Consider the following 20,125-nt stretch of genomic DNA (forward strand, 5'->3'; position numbering starts at 1 on the left):
ACTAGAGAGTTTAGGAATAGGGGGAGCTTTCCTTAGAATAATAAACAGTATCTGCCTAAAGCCATCAGCAAGTATTATATGCAATGGAGATAACTTAGAGGCCTTCCCAATAAGATCAGGGGTGAAACAGGGATGTCCATTATCACCCCTATTATTTAATATTGTTCTAGAAATGTTAGCTTTAGCAATCAGAGAAGAGAAGGGAATTAAAGGAATTAGAATAGGCAAGGAGGAAACAAAACTATCACTCTTTGCAGATGATATGATGGTATACTTAAAGAATCCTTGAGAATCAAGTCAAAAATTACTTGAAACAATGAACAACTTTAGCAAAGTAGCAGGATATAAAATAAATCCACATAAATCATCAGCATTTCTATACATGACCAACAAAGGCCAGCAGCAAGAGATAGAAAGAGAAATTCCATTTAAAGTAACGGTAGATAATATAAAATACTTGGGAGTCTACTTGCCAAGACAAACCCAGGAACTCTATGAACACAACTACCAAACACACTTCACACAAATCAAATCAGATCTAAATAATTGGAAAGATATCAATTGCTCATGGATAGGCAGAGCTAATATAGTAAAAATGACAATACTGCCTAAATTAATTTACTTATTCAGTGCCATACCAATCAGACTACCTAAAAATTATTTTATACAGCTAGAAAAATTAATAACAAAATTCATCTGGAAAAACAAAAAATCAAGAATATCCAGGGAAATAATGAAAAAAAATTCACAGGAAGGTGGGTTAGCGGTACCAAACCTGGAGCTTTACTATAAAGCGGCAGTCATCAAAACTATCTGGTACTGGCTAAAAAATAGAGTGGTAGATCAATGGAATAGGCTAGGCTCAGGAAATGCAGTAGTAAATGACACTAGTAATGTAGTGTTTGATAAACCCAAAGACTCCAGCTTCTGGAATAGGAACTCAGTATTTGACAAAAACTGCTGGGAAAACTGGAAGATAGTATGGCAGAAATTAGGCATAGACCAACATCTTACACCTTATACTAAAATAAGGTCAAAATGGATACATGATTTAGACATAAGAGGTGATACCATAGGTAAATTAGGAGAGAAAGGAATAGTGTACCTATCAGATCTTTGGAAAGGAAAACAGTTTTTGACCAAACAAGAGATAGAGTATATTATAAAATGCAAAATGGATGATTTTGATTATATTAAATTAAAAAATTTTTGTACAAACAGAAGCAATGCATCCAAAATTGGAAGGGAGGCAGAAAGCTGGGAAACAATTTTTGAGGCCAGTGCTTCTGATAAAGGCCTCATCTCTAAAATATATAGGGAATTAAATCAAATTTATAAGAATCCAAGTCATTCCCCAATTGAGAAATGGTCAAAGGATATGAACAGGCAGTTTTCTGATGAAGAAACCAAAGGTATCTATTCCCATATGAAAAAATGCTCTAAATCTCTAATGATTAGAGAGATGCAAATTAAAACAACTCTGAGGTACCACCTGACACCTATCAGATTGGCTAAAATGACAAAAAAGGAAGATAATAAATGTTGGAGAGGCTGTGGGAAAATTGGAACACTAATGCATTGTTGGTGGAGCTGTGAGCTGATCCAACCATTCTGGAGAACAATTTGGAATTATGCCCAAAGGGCAATAAAGCTGTGCATACCCTTTGACCCAGCAATCCCACTTTTAGGTCTTTTGCCCAAAGAAATCATGGAAGGGGGAAAGAGACCCACATGTACAAAAATATTTATAGCTGCTCTTTACATGGTAGCAAGGAATTGGAAGTTGAGGGGGTGTCCATCAATTGGGGAATGGCTGGACAAGTTGTGGTATATGAATACAATGGAATACTATTGTGCTGTAAGAAATGATGAGCAGGAAGAGTTCAGAGAAACCTGGAGGGTCTTACGTGAGCTGATGATGAGTGAGATGAGCAGAACCAGAAGAACATTGTACACAGTATCATCAACATTGAGTGTTGACCTACTGTGATGGACTATATTCTTCTCACTAATGCAATGGTACAGAAGAGTTCCAGGGAACTCATGATAGAAGAGGATCTCCAAATCCAAGAAAAAAAAAGAAAGAAAGAACTGTGGAGTATAGATGCTGATTGAACCATATTATTTCTTTTGTTTTGGGTGCTGTTGGTTTTTTTTTTCTTTCTATTTTGAGGTTTTGCATCACTGCTCTGATTCTTTCTCTTGTAACAGGATTAATGCAGAAATAGGATTAATGTTATTATGTGTATATATATGTGTGTGTGTATATATATATCTCTCTATATGTATATGTATAGAGATATATAGATATAACCTATATCAGATTACCTGCTGTCTAGGGGAGGGGGGAGGGAGGGGTGGGAGGGAGAAAAATCTGAAATTGTAAAGCATGTATAAACAAAAGTTGAGAACTATCTTTACATGTAATGGAAAAAAAATAAAATACCTCATACATAAAAAAAAAAAAAAACTATCTGGTCCTGGGGCAGCTAGATGGCGCAGTGGTAAAGCACCGGCCCTGGATTCAGGAGTACCTGAATTCAAATCCAGCCTCAGACACTTGACACTTACTAGCTGTGTGACCCTGGGCAAGTCACTTAACCCTCATTGCCCTGCAAAAAAACAAAACAAAACAAAAAAAAAACCTATCTGGTACTATTCAATGATCAGTTGTGAATGAGTTAACTACTCTCAGCAGTGCAATGATCCAAGACAATTCCAAGGAACTAATGAGGAAGCTTACTATGCACCTGTATAGAAAGAACTTATAAAAAGAACACTTGTGGGTTGTACATATAGAACCTGATTGTGATCTTGTGGATGGGGGAGGAAAGGGAGGGAGGGAGAGGGAAAAACTTGGAACTCTAAAACTTATAAAAAAGAATGTTGAAAATGACCCTTACATGTAAATGGAAAATAAAATGTTTGTTGCTAAAGAAAAAAAAATAAAAAAAAAAACTATCTGGTTCTGGCTAAGAAATAGAGTGGAGGATCAATGGAATAAGCTACCCACAGGAAACACAGTAGTAAATCTCACTAGTAATGTAGTGTTTGATAAACCCAAAGGCTCCAACTTCTGGGATAGGAACTCAGTATTTGACAAAACCTGCTAGGAAAACTGGAAGATATTATGGCAGAAATTAGGCATAGACCAACATCTTACACCTTATACTAAAATAAGGTAAAAATGGATATATGATTTAGACATAAGAGGTATTACAAGAGGTAAATTAGGAGAGAGGAATAGTCTACCTTTCAGATCTTTGGAAAGGAAAACAGTTTATGACCAAAAAAGAGATAGAGAATATTATAAAATGCAAAATGGATGATTTTGATTACATTAAATTTTAAAAGTTTCTGTACAAACAGAAGCAATGCATCCAAACTTAGAAGGGAGGCAGAAAGCTGGGAAACAATTTTTATGGCCAGTACTTCTGATAAAGGCCTCATTTCTTTTCTTTTTCTTTTTTTTTTTTTAGTGAGGCAATTGGGGTTAAGTGACTTGCCCAGGGTCACACAGCTAGTAAGTGTTAAGTGTCTGAGGCTGGATTTGAACTCAGGTACTCCTGACTCCAGGGCCAGTGCTCTATCCACTGTGCCACCTAGCTGCCCCAAAGGCCTTATTTCTAAAATATATAGGGAACTAAATCAAATTTATAAGAATCCAAGTCATTCCTCAATTGAGAAATGGTCAGGCAGGTTTCTGATGAAGAAATCAAAGCTATCTATAGCCATATGAAAAAATGCTCTAAATCTCTAATGATTAGAGAGATGTGAATTAAAACAACTCTGAGCTACCACCTGACAGCTATCAGATTGGTTAAAATGACAAAAAAGGAAAATAATAAATGTTGGAGAACCTGTGGAAAAATTGGAATACTAATGCATTGTTGGTGGAGCTGTGAACTGATCCAACCATTCTGGAGAACAATTTGGAAATATGCCCAAAGGGCGATAAAGCTGTGCACACCCTTTGACCCAGCAATACCACTTTTGGGTCTTTTCCCCAAAGAGATCATGGAAAGGGGAGAGGGACCCATGTGCACAAAAATATTTCTAGCTGCTCTTTATGTGGTGGCAAGGAATTGGAAGTTGAGGGGATGCCCATCAATTGGGGAATGGCTGGACAGGTTGTGGTATATGAATGTAATGGAATACTATTGTGCTGTAAGAAATGATGAGCAGGAGGAGTTCAGAGAAACCTGGAGGGTCTTTCCTGGGCTAATGATGAGTGAGATGAGCACAACCAAAAGAACATTGGACACAGTATCATCAGCACTGTGTGTTGATCTACTGTGATGGACTATATTCTTCTCACCAATGCAATGGTACAGAAGAGTTCCAGGAAACTCATGATAGAACAGGATCTCCAAATCCAGGAAAAAAGAAAAAAAAAGAAAGAACTGGAGTATAGATGCTGAATGAACCATATTATTTCTTTTGCTTTTGTTGTTGTTGTTTTTCCACTTTGAGGTTTTTCGCCATTGCTCTTATTTTTCTCTTATAACATGACTAATGCAGAAATATGTTTAATGTTATTATGTGTGTGTGCATATATATATATGTATATATGTGTGTGTATAGATATATATACAGATATAGATATAGATATAGATATATCACCTGTATCAGATTACTTGCTGTCTAGGGAAGGGGGGAGGGAGGGAGAAAAATCTGAAATTGGAAAGCTTGTACAAACAAAAGTTGAGAACGATCTTTGCATGTAACATAAAAAAAACTTTATTAAAAAAAAAAAGACATGGAGAGAAGGCTCCTTGGGAAGGGGGAAGCGGCTCCACCTGAGAAGCCAATAGGGCTGTGCCTTCCTAGGCACTGCCCTTCCCACCCCTAATGAATCCACCTCATTTGTCCCCAGCCAGAGCTGGCCTGGCCTGCATTCTCCCCCAATGCCAGGGGAATGCTCCAAGGGCAGCTTGTCCTCCAGCCTCCAAGGCTGCTTCTGTTGGCAAGTTCAGTGTAGGAGAACAGAGCTCCCCTGGCCGGTCTGTCCTCCAATGGTCTTGTTAACTGAGGCTACTGCTGCTGCTGGCCTGGGAGCTGTCCATACCGGGATGCTCTGGCCTGTGTTGATTCTTCTTCCTTCCTTTCTTCTTCCTTTTCCGCTCAGAATCTTCTTCCTTTTTCTTTTTCTTGTGATCTGAATCGGATGGAATTTCTGGGGGGACGGGGTCCTGGGTCCGACTCCGTTTGTGCTTGTGCTTATTCTTCTCCTTGGGGGGCTGGATATGCATCAGGCGGCATGGCTCTGGCAGCGGGCCGGCGTGCAGGCGGAAGCCTGCCAGCATGGTGCCCGTGATAGGGGTGAAGGAACCACCAAGGATGGGCGGCTTCTCGATCAGAGAACGGAGGCTGCTGTTGTCATGGGAGCCGGGCAGGTCGATCATCCCGGGCAGGTCAGGGAGGAAGTCACTCAGCTTCTCCTTCACCTTCTTCCCGCAGAATTTATTGTAGGCATGCTCCAAGTTGTAGTGAGTGATCAGATTGGTGCTGCCTGTCAGGTCCGTGCTGCCTGGGAGTTCCCGCATCAGGTAGAAGGGTCCGCACCCAGCTGCCGCCTTGTTAGCGCCGGGAGGAGCTGGGGTCGCAGCGGGCGGCGGGACCGTTCCGGGGCCCCCGCCTGCAGGAGGAGGTGGAGGGGGCGGCTTCCCGTGTCCAAAGCCCAGCATGGCTGGTGGTGGCGATGGCTCAGTCTGTGCACCAAAAAGCGCTGTGAAGTTCTCCATCACGTGGAGGGCTCTGCCTCTGCTACAGCTGCTGCCTCCCTTGCAGGCCCTGTTATATACCTTAGTCCCTAATGTGAATGGACCCTCCCCTTTTTCCTCATTGGTCCGATTACTCCAGGATTACAACCCCCAGGCAAAAACTAGCTAATTGGAACACAGTATTCCCACCCCTCTTCCTTGTATGGGCGTAATTCAGAAGTGGACCTTATACATCCTTATATGGACACAACTCCAGAGAAGACCTTATTGAGACCAAAGCTCCTTGAACCATGTGATTTTGTTGGGGGTGGGGGAGGAGGGCATCTGAGACCTTTGTCCTACAAACAGGTCAGGGGGAATATGATTGATTGTTATATCCTCATTGAGAGGAGACAACTACCCTTTTTCTTACAGGAGGCAAGAGGATCTTAGAATTAGCTTTATCACTTAAAAGGAAAAAGAAAAACTTTCCTTGCAGACAGATAAGTACAACACTTTCCAGACACAGAACACAATAAAACACACAAACAGACAAACACCTGTGTGACAGAGATCTCAATGTTTAGGTGAGTTTTTCCAGTCTACCTTACTAGAGCCCACTCTGGGTGTGAGGGGGGCAGGGAGGAGGAGAAGAGGGAGTGAGGAGAGACTGAATTTACTACCAGCCAGTCCCACAGAAGAATTCCTCTGAAGGGGAGAGGCTTTTTTTCTGTTGTTCTGCATGGTTCCCTCAACTCTGAATTCAAACTTAAGCCAACAGAGCTAGTATATATGGAATCTCTGTGAAGTTTCCCTTGTGCCTGCAGAGCAAGTCCAATTGCAAAATTTAGGTCCCATTTCCTGGCCCCAAATCTTGAGATTCTAACTGATATTATGCCAGGAAGTGCTTCTAAGGTCAAATGAAGCCTAATGGTTCAATTTGCATCTCAAAGGAGAGGAATCCTTTAGCATCCTGTCTCCCTGCCTAGGAGAAGTAGGGCTGTATGAGCAGTTGAGCTGATATTTTCCCTGCTTCCAGTGAAATATCAAACACCAGTCCCACACTCCTCAGGGCATCCCCCAATTGTCTTGTGTGGACACAAGGCATGGTCCTTGCAAAGGAGACACCACTGCTTTGGCCCTATGACCGCCAGCCTCCCTTCCCTTGGGCAGGCACCCCACAAGGGGAGAGGGTTCAGGGCCTGAGGGAGAAAATACACAAAAAGGCTCTTACCTCAGGGTGTTGTGGCAAGAAGAAAGAGGAAGGGTTTTCCTGGTCAGGGAACCAGTTATGTTACAGCTAAATGGGTTCTTGAAAACATTCCCCTTTCAAAGAATTACTCACCCATACGATCCAATCAAAATTTAAGTAAAAGTTTTTATTGGTTGTCACACAGAGGCCTAGACTTCAATTCCCAGGGAGAAACAGGTTTATGGCATGTTCCTTAATCAGACGGTCATAGAGGTATAGCTGGGAGGAGAAGCCTAACTTCAATTCCCCAAACAAAAGAGAAGATGATAATGTTATAGAGGTGAGAAGGGGGTGGAGGGAGAGACCTAAGACTGAAAAGTTACAGCAGTTTTACAATGAGGATGTTAGCTATATGGATATAGGAATAATAAACATTCCACATTTCTAATTTGGGATTAATGTCACATAGCAAACAGGACCGGCTCCCAACGAAGCTCATGTTGTAAATTCAGGGAGCCCAGCTTTCTGGGTGGCTGCTTTATTATCTGTTTGAACAACCACTACCTGGTTAATCAATTACATTGCTTCTCTAAGGAAAGAGTCATCTCTACCTGACCCAGCAAGCTGATTGATGGCATTTCTCCATGGTCATAGTGTCCCCCTCTGGGCCAGAGCATCCCTAGCTGTGCCCAGGCCTATCAGGCTGCTACTAGAAGGACCTAAGAGTGAATCCTATTAGCAAAACTCCAGGGTCTATCCACTGCCATTAGTTGCAATGGTGCTTTGGTGTGCTCAGGAATCCTTGGAAGAAGGGTGGCAATGGATGAAAGACAGACATTGACTTGTTTGGTGAAGACACATCTGTTATCAAAGGGATGATTGCAGCAACATTTTAATCAGTTCCATGCAATTCAAAATCATTTGGTGAGTACCTGCTGTATACTCAACACCTAAGACTCTGTTTTATCTTATCAACGAAACTGGCATAACTTGACAAATTCCCTAGTGTTTGGTAATGGCTTGGGCATGTTTTTGGGAACCTGTATGCAGGAATGGCCTCAGAAACCCATCAGGGGATTTAAAGAGCTTCCAAAATATCACAACCCCTGGTGGGCAGAGATCCCTCATGGGGGGGAGGGGCTCAAAGCCCCCTGAATTCCAATCAGGTTTACCTCTGTAATGGGCCCCAGATGTCTGATTAAAAAGAAGTCCTAGCCACTAAAGCAGGCCTTGGTTATATCAACCCTGAGAATAAATGTACTTTTTTATTCTTTATTTTTCTTTGGGGTTTTTCTGTATATGTCTTCTTACACAACATGACTAAAGTGGTGAGAGGAAAACAACTCCTGCTCGATAATTGCCTGGAACAACTCAGCAGTGGTGATGTGTCAAAGGCTCATTTATTGTCATTCTCTAGAGAATGGGCAACCCAGCGTGCAGCTGGTAGGTGCAGAAAATGGGGGCTCATAGGCCCTGTGTTTACCCCTAGTCCCTAAGGTGAATGGACACTCCCCTTTTTCATCACTGGTCTGATTACTCAAGGGTTACAACTGTTTGGGACAAACTGCCTCAGTTTGCCCAAATAACTCGAGGAGACCACCAAGTCAAGTAGAGACAGATTCATTTCATTCTCACAAGAACAGGCAAACTCAATGACAAATTTGAGTCTGCAATGATAGGCCCAAACTTTTAGGTTTTTATAGTAATTTTGAGGAGGGGGGAAACCTTCACATGCACAGAGTGAGCTCATACTCTAACATCCAATCCTGTCTCACCCAGAGTGCGTGGTTAGCCCGTGATCCATGTATGGAGACATGTATAGGAATGTCAAAGAAAAAGGGGAGGCAGGAATCACTCCCTTATCTGACTGCAATTGATTCATGATAGGGACTGGGGCTCTGACATGTGATGGATTCCAGATAGGCTGAAGACACAACTTTTATTATAGGCCATAAAACTAAAATGTAGCTGACAAGTGGAGAGACTGAGCAGAAATAAAGTAAATAATGCAAATTGGTAGAACTTGACAAGCAATAAAACTTACTGGGGGGGCTGGATATCTTCCAGACCCCATCCTCAGACTTTACAGAACTGACCCAAGTCCATTATCTCATCAATAAAACTTAAAGGAGACAGTGAGCATTTAACAAGCAATTAACTTTTAGGCAAAGCAAGAGACTAACTATACTGGGGGGTAGGGGGCGGGCTGGGTATCTTTCAGACTCCATCCTCAGAGTTTAATCTGACTCAAATCCATAATTATCCCATACACAACCTACACACAAAAACTATCTAACTGGAACACAGTATGCCTAACCCTGATTTCCATAATTATTCTTTGGATTCTTAGCTAATGGGGGAGGTGACACAGGAACATTTCCTCAATCTTCCCTTATGTGGACACAACCCAGGAGAGGACCCAATTGAGACCAGCTCAGGACTCCTTGAACCAAGTGATCTTGTTTGCTGGAGGGGAAGGAAATGGACAGAGACCTTTTTCCTCAAACAGGTCCAGAGGAGTGTAATTTGTAGGGTGACCGTTATATCCTTGTTGAGAGGAGACCTATTTCCTCTCAAGTGGAAATATATTTTGTCTGTATAACATACAGGATTGTTTGCATTCACAAGGAGAAAGAAGGAGAAGGAAGGAGAAAATTTGGAATTCAGAATTAAAAAGAATAAACAGTTAAAATTGTTTTAAAAAGGAATTGTAAAGAAGCTTACTCATGTATTCATGTATTGTTGATCAACTGGAGAGAGGAGCATCTGCAGGCAGTGAAATCAAACAAAGGGATCTTGCAGTTCAAAAGGAGAGAAGTGATTAGACAGAAGTGAATGATTCCAGTCTCCTCGTGTCTATTTTTGACACATTCCCACTCACCTCTACAGCCTCACATTGGTCATAGATTTGCTCAGATCCACATTTCTAGAAACAGTCACAACCGGGATACTGGGTTGATCATAATAAAGGTCCTCACTTTTAGTGCATGTCTGGAATGGGGAAATGGGGACATTTATAAACATGTTTTCTTCTCAATTACAGTAATCTCATCTAGTGACTGACAAAACCCCCAAGTGTCCAGGCTAAGCTCCTTCCAGTGTCAGGCAGCCCCTCCTCTCTGCCTCTTTGAATTCACACCTCCTCCAGCAGGGGGCAGGAGAGGGCCAGGTGCATGAGCAGAGGCAGGTGAGGCACCTCCAGAGCCTACAAGCTGTGAGCTCCTGCCATCTCTGCCCCCTCCCCAGGGCTGGGAGCTCTCTCCTGGTTATGGGGGATCTAGTCCTGGGGCACAGAGAGAAGCCTCCCCTCATTCACCCACAACCAACTCCAACCTTTCCCATATCAGACACTAAGCAGGAGCCTGTCTTTGCTCCTGAGGTCACACACTGAGGACAGAGAGGATGGAAGCCCCTCCCCCAGAGTCAGGCTCAGCCAGGGTGACTCAGTGTGGCTCACAGGGTCCTGAGAAGAGGCTCAGAGTAGACCTGGGGCTCTTTTGCATATGGAGCCCCAGGGGCCTGCAGGGAGCCCTGCTCAGGGTAGAAAAGCTTCCTCCCTCCTTGCTGCCCCTCAGGGCTCTGAGTGCTCTCTCTGCAGGTGTCTGAAGGCCAGGATGATCTCCCCATGGCAGCTCCTCTGGCTGCTGGTGCTCTGGGCTCAGGGTAAGACCCAGCAGGTCAGGGAAGGGGTGAGGAGGTCACAGGTTTTCAGGGATTAAAGACCTGATGACCCCTGGATCCAGGGGGTGAGGGAGCTTAAGTACATCACAGGCAGGTGGGGCTGAGGAGCATGGCCAGGCCCCAGATTACAAACATTGTGAGGTCTATGGGAAAGATGGTTTATGTTGTTTGGGATTTCAGGGTCTCCACAGAACTGTCTTGTTTCTATATTTTGACCTGGACAGTCACACATTTCTTTCTGCCTCTGATTTTGTTGGTTTCCTAGATTCCCGAGGAGCCATTGTACTGACCCAGACTCCAGCCTCCTTGTCCGGGTCTCCAGGAGAGAGAGTCACCATCAGCTACAAGGCCAGTCAGAGTGTAACATATAGTAGTGGTACTAGCTACCTTCACTGGTACCAGCAGAAACCTGGCCAAGCCCCCAGGCTCCTCATCTATTATGCTAACAGCCTGGTATCTGGAGTGCCTGCCCGGTTCAGTGGCAGTGGGTCTGGGACAGATTTCACTCTCACCATCAGCAACTTGGAGCCTGAGGATGCTGGAGATTATTACTGTCAGCAGAGTAGTAACTGGCCTCCCACAGTGCTTCAGGCCTGAACAAAAACCTCCCCAGGCTGTTCAGGGGATTCAGCTCAGAGCAGCAGCTGCTTCCTCTCTGGTCCCCAGGCAGAGCAGCCCCTGCTCTCTGGGCAGCCTCACATCTCCCAGGGCTTCCCCTTTCTTGGCCCACAGGTGTCCTCCTTTCTCACAAGGCCTTGTCTATAACATCCCTGTCCCTAAGGCAGAGGGGAGGCAGCACAGCCCCCTGGGAGACAAAGGGGAAAATCCAAAGAGGGGATATGCTGACATTTCAAGTCCACTTGAGGTCTTTGCCTCCATGTAAAGTGTTTCTCTTGTTGGGAGCTAAGTCCATGTTGAGGGGGCTTTGCTGCAGTTCTTTGTAGCAATAATTTGTTTCCTCATTTGTTGCAGTTGTTCAGTGTTGTCTAACCCTTTGTGACCTCACCTAGGTTTTCTTGTCAAAGATCCTGCAGTGGTTTGCAGTTTCTTTATCCAGCTGGCTTTACAGATGAGAAACTGAAGCAAACAGGGATTAAGTGACTTACCCAGGGTCAAATAATAAGTAAGTGTCTACAGTCAGATTTAAACTCAGAAACATGAGTCTCTGATTCCACGTCCGGGGCTCCCTCCACTGCACCATCTGGCTACCATGATATAGACTAGAATAGTTGACAGAAAAAACATAACAAAAACAAACAACTCAGAATATGAGACCACAATATTCCTAGAATTAACATTGTAATATGAAATCAAAACCATCTTGCATTGTTTCAAAATTAGATAGATGAATGAAGGGAAGAAAATACACCTGGAAGAATAAAATATAATGAAATTCAAACTAGGGAAATCTAAATGAATATGATCTTAATATTAATAAGAGTATTACAAAATATAAATTTGATCACATGACTATAAAAACCTTTTACAAATATTCTCCCTTTTTTAAAAGCTAAGTACAAAACACAATCTCAAAAGCATGAAAATCTCTATGAAACTAAAACCATACCATTAATTTCAAAATGTAGATGTAATAGCATAGAAATCCTTTGTAACCTCTGAACTGACGTTATTTCTCTGAGTGTATCCAGAATACTTTTGATTCTGGTATCTAAAATCCCCAATACTCCTATCAATACCTTTCTGCTTACTTCTACATTTCTGCAAAATATGTACCCTTCCATGGCAAAAGAAGAGGAGTCTTAAACTATGATGATGAGCCTTGTCTTGTTCATCTGTATTCAGCTTTAGTGTCTCTTGTTTTTTTACCCCTTTATATTGTCTGTGGGTCCTTTCATAATATAAATGCTTTATAAGGTTACTAATTAAAGACAAAAGCAGATTAGCAAAATTATGAACAAAACAAGCATATCTGGAATTTAAAGTGTTTTCTAAGGTTAAGTGAGAATCACAGCTTAGCTGGGGTAGGGCTGTGCATGTGCAAGATCAGGACCTGAGAAAGGTGGATTAGATCTTGTGACCTCCTGTGCAGGAGGATCAAGGGGCTTGGCCATGGGAGGAGTAGAAAGTAGGGTCTGAAGAGGAGGGGAGGGATCAGGGCAATTTGAATCAGACTTGATTTTGAACTCAGGCCTGGTTTCCCCTTCCCCCACTGCTAGGGGATTAAAGGCTTCTAGAGGATGGGTCTTTGCCTCCAGGCATGCAAAATTAGAGAACCTCATAGCCTTAGAATTTGAAAAAAATGCAGGAGTCAGAGGTATCTCTGAAAAGGCATGGAGTATATCTATATTCCCTTGTGTGAGCACCTTGCTGACTCTTCTAACAAAAATAAAAATAGAAAATCCACAAAAACAAAGCATTAACATGATCTTATCCCCCATTTGTCTGGTTAAACAGACTAAAATCAGAAATAGGGTAATTAGGGAGTTTAAAAGGTCCATTTGAAAATTTAAATAGAAAACAGCTGGTACTTCAGCAGTACTTCAGATTTAAAGGGACAGGGTAGGGGAAATTTCTTACCCAATCAGAAGATCGGAAGACAGAGTTTCAGCTTATCCCTTCCTGGTCACCATCTACAAGGGGCTAAAATTCTAGCTATACCATTTAAAATCTAATGAGTAGTCGCCAATAAATTATAAGCTTTAGCAAGAGTATTTAATTGTTTAAGTATTTATTAAAGAGCAAAAGAGCATTAGAATCAGAGAGAAAGGTAAAAATCTAACTATTTCTAAGAGACCCTATCATCCGACCCACCATGGCGAGGTCAGGAACCAAAAAAAGAGCCAGAACCCCTTTCACCAGCATCTGCTTCCTACTTTCTGTCCTCCTCCCAGAAATGAAAGGCTCCTCAAGTTGACTGGCTGGTAGCCTTGATAGACAGTACCCACGAGCAAACATCACTTCCTGATGCCAAGGAAAAGCTGCATGGCCTTGCCCTCAGAGGTCTTCTTCTCATGGTGGAGCTTTCCTACAGTAAGTCTCCAGCAAGTAGTGTCATTCCAGTCCTTACACACACACACACACACACACACACACACACACACACACACGCACACACACACACACACACGCGCACACACACACACAAAAAGACTCAGAAACACAAGGTCTGCCTAAGGCATAACCTGAGTCTAATGCAGGGAATGGAACCAGAGGGTGATTGACAACCAAATGCTCTGCTGCAGCTTCGGCGCCCCCCTGGTGGCAACATTTGTCTGCATCAATATATATACACAGGTGTGAATGGGAACTGTCCCTGGAGCAAGAAACCAACCTGAGGATACAATGTGGCTGGAGTTCAGACAAGGGCTCAGCCAGCAGAGATGCTGCATTTGAACAAGAATGTGGTAGGGAGGATCAGTGCTATGGAGAAAGTGCAGCCCTCCAAGGGGAGAGGGGAGTCAGTGGGAACTGTGAGATCTGAAACATCTGACTGTCACTCCCCCATTCCCTCTTCCTTCGGTTTGACCTTGTTCCCCCTCCCCTTTTTCCCCTTGTTCCTGGAACACGTATGCATGTCTCCATACATTGATCACCAGCTAAACATGCACCCTGGGTGAGACAGGATTGGATGTTAGATTGTGAGCTTGCCCTAGTGTGAGTGGGGACTTCCCCTCTGACCAACATTCCTATAAAAGGTCAAGACATGTATTAGTTATTGCGACTCAGTTATTGAGTTTGCCCATTCCCATGGGAATGTAATTAATCTGTCTCTGCTTGACTTGGTGGTCTCCTCGAGTTATTTGGGTAAACTGAGGCAGTTTGCCCCAAACAGTTATGAGCCAACTTTGTCCACATCTGGAGACTCTGTGTCACATTGGAATAATCCTTTCCAGAATTAGTATGAATATTTATCATCTAAGGGATTACTAGAGTAATGATCATGAAGCCAATAAAACCTGAATTTTAATCCCTTTCTCACCTGAAACTTACTAACCATGGAATCTATTTGAGCCCTTGCTTCTTCCCCCATCTAATGGGGCTAAAAAGAACACCCAGTGTGTGTGTGCATGTGTGTGTGTGTGTGTGTGTGTGTGAGAGAGAGAGAGAGAGAGAGAAAGAGAAACAGAGAGAGACAGAGAGACAGAGACAGAGAGAGAGCTCTCTTGCTGAACTACTTTGCTCACTTTTTCTGGTTAGCTCATGTCCCCTGTAACAATGAATAGCTAGACCTTAATCCCATCCTAGTTGATTTCTCAGTCCCCTAGTCTAGCTCTAACAATTCCTGCTGCTGGAACTTGGGGGAAAAGAAAAATGACCATAAAGAATGCTTCCTGGATGGCGGAGGAGAAGCTGTGACTCCCATAAGCTCCAGATAAACCCGTCCATTCGTGCCCAAATAATGCGGTAAAAAATCAATACCCAGAACAGCTTAATGCACATAAGAGCAGAGTGAGACTATTTCTCAGCAAAAGAGGGCAATTCTGATCACCTACTGATCAGGCTGAACAGCTCAGCACGCAGTCTGGACCCAGCCAGGGACACTGCTTCCAGCGCATGTCAGAGTCTTCAGCACCAGCAGCTTCTGAGGCTCCGATCACGGACTGGTGAGGGGGTTCGGAGGTAGGCCGGGGTGAAGTGGAAGCATTATCTACTGGAGTTGGAGCAAAGCACCCTGGGTCTGAACCAGTGGGCTGAATCGAGTGGTGGTGGCCCATTGGGGGAGGGGCAAAAGCATGCCAAGCTTCTGACCATAGAGATTCAGAGTTCAAGCCGACTTCTGTTTCCGGGTCAAAGAGAAAGCAGCTGTGATTACTCACAAGCCAGGCAGGCTGAGAAGAAGCCCGATCCCCCGTGGGCCATGCTGTAGCACGAACAGTGTGTCCTGGAAGCAGCGCTACACTTTAAGAAAGAGTAAAAAGCCAAGAAATAGTAAGCCAGGATGAGTAAGCAGAGAAAGCAGAAGACCATCAAAAACATCTTTGGGGGGAAGGTAGACCACAATACATCCTCAGAAGAAGAAGATAATAACAGGGCCAAAGCTCCAACATCCAAAGCTTCCAAGAAAAATTTGAACTGATCTCAGGCCATGGAAGCTCTCAAAAGGGACTATGAAGAGAAAGTAGGAGAGATAGAACAAAGATGTAGAGAAAGAGAGGAAGGAATGGAAAGGGAAATGAAAGCAATGCAGGAGAGTCATGAGAAAAAAGTCAACAGTTTGAAAAGCCAAATGGAAAAGGAGATTAAAAAACTGTCTGCTAAACTATTTGGTACTGGCTAAAAAATAGAGTGGTACATCAATGGAATAGGCTAGGCTCAGGAAATGCAGTAGTAAATGACACTAGTAATGTAGTGTTTTTGTTTTTGTTTTTGTTTTTTTTTAGTGAGGCAATTGAGGTTAAGTGACTTGCCCAGGGTCACACAGCTAGTAAGTGTTAAGTGTCTGAGGCCGGATTTGAACTCAGGTACTCCTGACTCCAGGGCCAGTGCTCTATCCACTGTGCCACCTAGCTGCCCCTGTAGTGTTTGATAAACCCAAAGACTCCAGTTTCTGGGATAGGAACTCAGTATTTGACAAAAACTGCTGGGAAAACTGGAAGATAGTATGGCAGAAATTAGGCATAGACCAACATCTTACACCTTATACTAAAATAAGGTCAAAATGGATACATGATTTAGATATAAGAGGTGATACCATACGTAAATTAGGAGAGAAAGGAATAGTCTACCTATCAGATCTTTGGAAAGGAAAATAGTTTATGACCAAACAAGAGATACAGTATATTATAAAATGCAAAATGGAAGATTTTGATTACATTAAATTAAAAAAATTTTGTACAAACAGAAGCAATGCATCCAAAATTAGAAGGGAGGCAGAAAGCTGGGAAATAATTTTTGAGGCCAGTACTTCTGATAAAGGCCTCATCTCTAAAACATATAGGGAACTAAATCAAATTTATAAGAATCCAAGTCATTCCCCAATTGAGAAATGGTCAAAGGATATGAACAGGCAGTTTTCTGATGAAGAAACCAAAGCTATCTATTCCCATATGAAAAAATGCTCTAAATCTCTAATGATTAGAGAGATGCGAATTAAAACAACTCTGAGGTACCACCTGACACCTATCAGATTGGCTAAAATGACAAAAAAGGAAAATAATAAATGTTGGAGAAGCTGTGGGAAAATTGGAACACTAATCCATTGTTGGTGGAGCTGTGAACTGATCCAACCATTCTGGAGAGCAATTTGGAATTATGGCCAAAGGGCGATAAAGCTGTGCATACCCTTTGACCCAGCAATACCACTTTTGGGTCTTTTTTCCCAAAGAAATCATGGAAAGGGGAAGGGGACCCACATGTACAAAAATATTTATAGCTGCTCTGTACGTGGTGGCAAGGAATTGGAAGTTGAGGGGGTGCCCATCAATTGGGGAATGGCTAGACAAGTTGTGGTATATGAATACAATGGAATACTATTGTGCTGTAAGAAATGATGAGCAGGAGGAGTTCAGAGAAACCTGGAGGGTCTTGCGTGAGCTGATGATGAGTGAAATGAGCAGAACCAGAAGAACATTGTACACAGTATCATCAACATTGAGTGTTGATCTGCTGTGATGGACTATATTCTTCTCACCAATGCAATGGTACAGAAGAGTTCCAGGGAACTCGTGATAGAAGAGGATCTCCAAATCCAAGAAAAAAAAAAAAGAACTGTGGAGTATAGATGCTGAATGAACCATACTATTTCTTTTGTTTTTGGTGCTATTGTTTTTTTCTATTTTGAGGTTTTTCATCATTGCTCTGATTTTTTCTCTTATAACATGACTAATGCAGAAATAGGATTAATGTTATTATGTGTGTGTGCGTATATATATATATATATATATATATATATATATATGTATATATATATATAAAACCTATATCAGATTACCTGCTGTCTAGGGGAGGGGGGAGGGAGGGGAGGGAGGGAGAAAAATCTGAAATTGTAAAGCTTGTATGGACAAAAGTTGAGAATTATCTTTACATGTAACGGAAAAAAATAAAATAGTTTATTAATTTAAAAAAAAATCTGTCTGTTGAAAATAATTGCCTAAGAATTAGGATTGAACAAAAGGAAGCTAGTATCCTTATGAGAAATCAAGACACAGTAAAGCAAATCCAATTGAATGAAAAAATAGAGGGCAGTGTGAAATATCTCCTTGGAAAAACAGCTGACCTGGGAAATCAATCTAGGAGAGATAATTTGAAAAAAGAATGCTTCCTGTTCCTCCTCCTGGTAACCTGCAGAGGGAACTATTGCTGTTCTCCTAGTCACACAATAGTCAGCTCCTTGCTCCCACAGCTGGAGTTTCCTGCAGCCTTTGGTGGACTGATGGAATCCCTGAGCCCACCATCAGAGGGCCCCCTTGTGCTGCATGACCTAAGAGTAAATCCTATTAGCAAAAGCTCAGAGGAACATTCACAGCATTTAGTTGCCATGGAGTTTTGGTATGCTGAGCAATCCTGGGAATAAAGGTGGCAATGGATAAAACTTAGACATTGATTTGTTGGTGAGAACATCTGTTATAAAAAGGAGGATTGCAGCAAGATTCCAATGAGTTCCATGCAATTCAAAAGTACTTATTGAACACCAAATGTATACTGGGTACCAGGCTAGATATCCTGAGACTCCAATTTATTGGACCAACCAAACTGAACTAAACTTGGCATGTTCAGGCTAAATAGGCTAAAATAAGCTAAAGGATCCCCAGCCCTCCCTCTTCTATGTCCTCATTTCCTTTCCCAGTATAGGTAGGTAGAGATATGAATGCTATAGATGATAAAGATGGATGACATAAATATAGTTATCCATGATTATAAATATATGTGATTTAATGACTCAACATGGAATGATGGACAGAAGGTTGACCTGACAGTCAAGAAGCCCAGGACCAAGTCCTGATTCTGACCATGCTGCTTGAGTTCCTGGCCAACTACTTCACCTCCAAGTGTTGCAGACAACTCCCTGGGACTGTAAACTGTGGAGAAGATGCCAAGTCACATGGGGAAATGGTTTACTTTGAGAAGATTTCCCATAAAATCACATTTGGGTAAATTGATACCCCTAATGATAGATCCCAGACAAATGGGTGGTGTGGTGGACAGAGGCCAGGGTCTAGATTCATGAAGCCCTGAGTCCAAATCCTGCCTCAGGCATTTACTAGTGGTGAAAACCTGACCGTGTTTATTCATCTCTCACTGTCTCAGTTTCCTCATCCATAAAATGGTAATAATATCCCCTATCGGTGCTGCTAGCTAATAGCACCTACCTCTTAGTGCAGTTAGAAAGGTAAGATGACATAAACTTTTATTGCCCTTCGCAAGCTTTATGGCACTCAACAACTGCTAACTATATAATAATAAGAGGAGTAGTAGTAAATATTGTATTATCATCCCCATCCTCATCATTATTCATCATTATTTTGTATTATCCATTATAATATGGACACCTCTGGATCAAGGACTATCTCTGTTTTTCCATTTTTTCTTCCCAGCATTTAACAATCTATTTTCTTCATAGATTAATAATTGCTGTTTCAATTAATGGCATCTGAATGCAGAAGGAAAAATGTTTTAATTCTTTCTTTTTTCTTTTTTCCTGTCTATATCATCTTTCACAACATGACTAAATCTAGAAAACAATTTTTTTTTAATTCTATTTAGCAACAAACATTTATTTTATTTCTTCCAGTTACATGTAATGGTAGTTTTCAATATTCATTTTCTTTTTTTTTTTTTGCGGGGCAATGGGGGTTAAGTGACTTGCCCAGGGTCACACAGCTAGTGTGCCAAGTGTCTGAGGCCAGATTTGAACTCAGGTCCTCCTGAATCCAGGGCCGGGTGCTTTATCCACTGCACCACCTAGCCGCCCCCAGTATTCATTTTCATAAGATTTAGAGTTCCAAATTTTTCTCCCTCACTCCCTTTCCTCCCCCCTCCACAAGATCACAACCAGGTTATATATGGACAATCCACAAGTGTTCTTTTTATCAGTTTTTTCTATGGGAGTGCATAGTAAGCTTCCTCATTAGTTCCTTGGGATTGTCTTGGATCATTGCACTGCTGAGAGTAGTTAAGTCATTCACAATTGCTCATTGAACAATACTTCTGTCACTATGCACAATGTCCTCCCAGCTCTGCTCACTTCAGTATACATCGATGTTCTTTTCCAGGTTTTGGGGGGAATCATCCTGTTTGTCATTTCCTGTAGCACAAGACCATTCCACTACAATCATATAGAACAGCTTTTCCCATCATTCCTCAATTGAGGGACATTGCCTTGATTCTTAATTCTTAGCCTCTACTAAGAGTTGCTATAAATATTTTTTGTACAATTTTCCCCCTTTTTCTCTTTTTCATGATTACTATTGTTAACTGTTTCCTTTCCATCCTATTCCCTTCCCCATGATATTTATTCTATTATCCATCTTCTTTCATCCTATCACTCTTCAAAAGGGATTTGCTTCTGTCTGTCCCCTTCTCCACTCTGCCCTTCCTTCTTTTGCCCCTCTCTCTTTATCCCCTTCCCCTTCTATTTTCCTGCAGGGTT

At 42.2% G+C, this 20,125-nt stretch overlaps 1 protein-coding gene and 1 gene segment (V, D, J or C); one reads left to right on the forward strand and one right to left on the reverse strand.

Annotated features, from left to right (window-relative positions):
- Positions 1 to 5,024: 5,024 nt before the first annotated feature.
- On the reverse strand, positions 5,025 to 5,756 carry LOC122739551 (mediator of RNA polymerase II transcription subunit 19-like). Its single transcript, XM_043981248.1, has one exon. The coding sequence runs from the start codon at positions 5,742 to 5,744 to the stop codon at positions 5,025 to 5,027; it is 720 nt and encodes a 239-aa protein (XP_043837183.1). The 5' UTR covers positions 5,745 to 5,756.
- A 4,717-nt stretch (positions 5,757 to 10,473) lies between these two features.
- On the forward strand, positions 10,474 to 11,172 carry LOC122743516. The segment is given in 2 exon segments: positions 10,474 to 10,557; positions 10,841 to 11,172. Coding segments are annotated over 2 exon segments (381 nt in total).
- The last annotated feature ends 8,953 nt before the right edge of the window (positions 11,173 to 20,125 follow it).

Source organism: Dromiciops gliroides, chromosome 2 (assembly GCF_019393635.1).
Source record: "Dromiciops gliroides isolate mDroGli1 chromosome 2, mDroGli1.pri, whole genome shotgun sequence".
NCBI classification, from domain to species: domain Eukaryota; kingdom Metazoa; phylum Chordata; class Mammalia; order Microbiotheria; family Microbiotheriidae; genus Dromiciops; species Dromiciops gliroides.

Excerpts from the sequence above, each read along its gene's own strand:
- LOC122739551 (XM_043981248.1), bottom strand. The coding sequence starts at position 5,744 with ATGGAGAACTTCACAGCGCTTTTTGGTGCACAGACTGAGCCATCGCCA.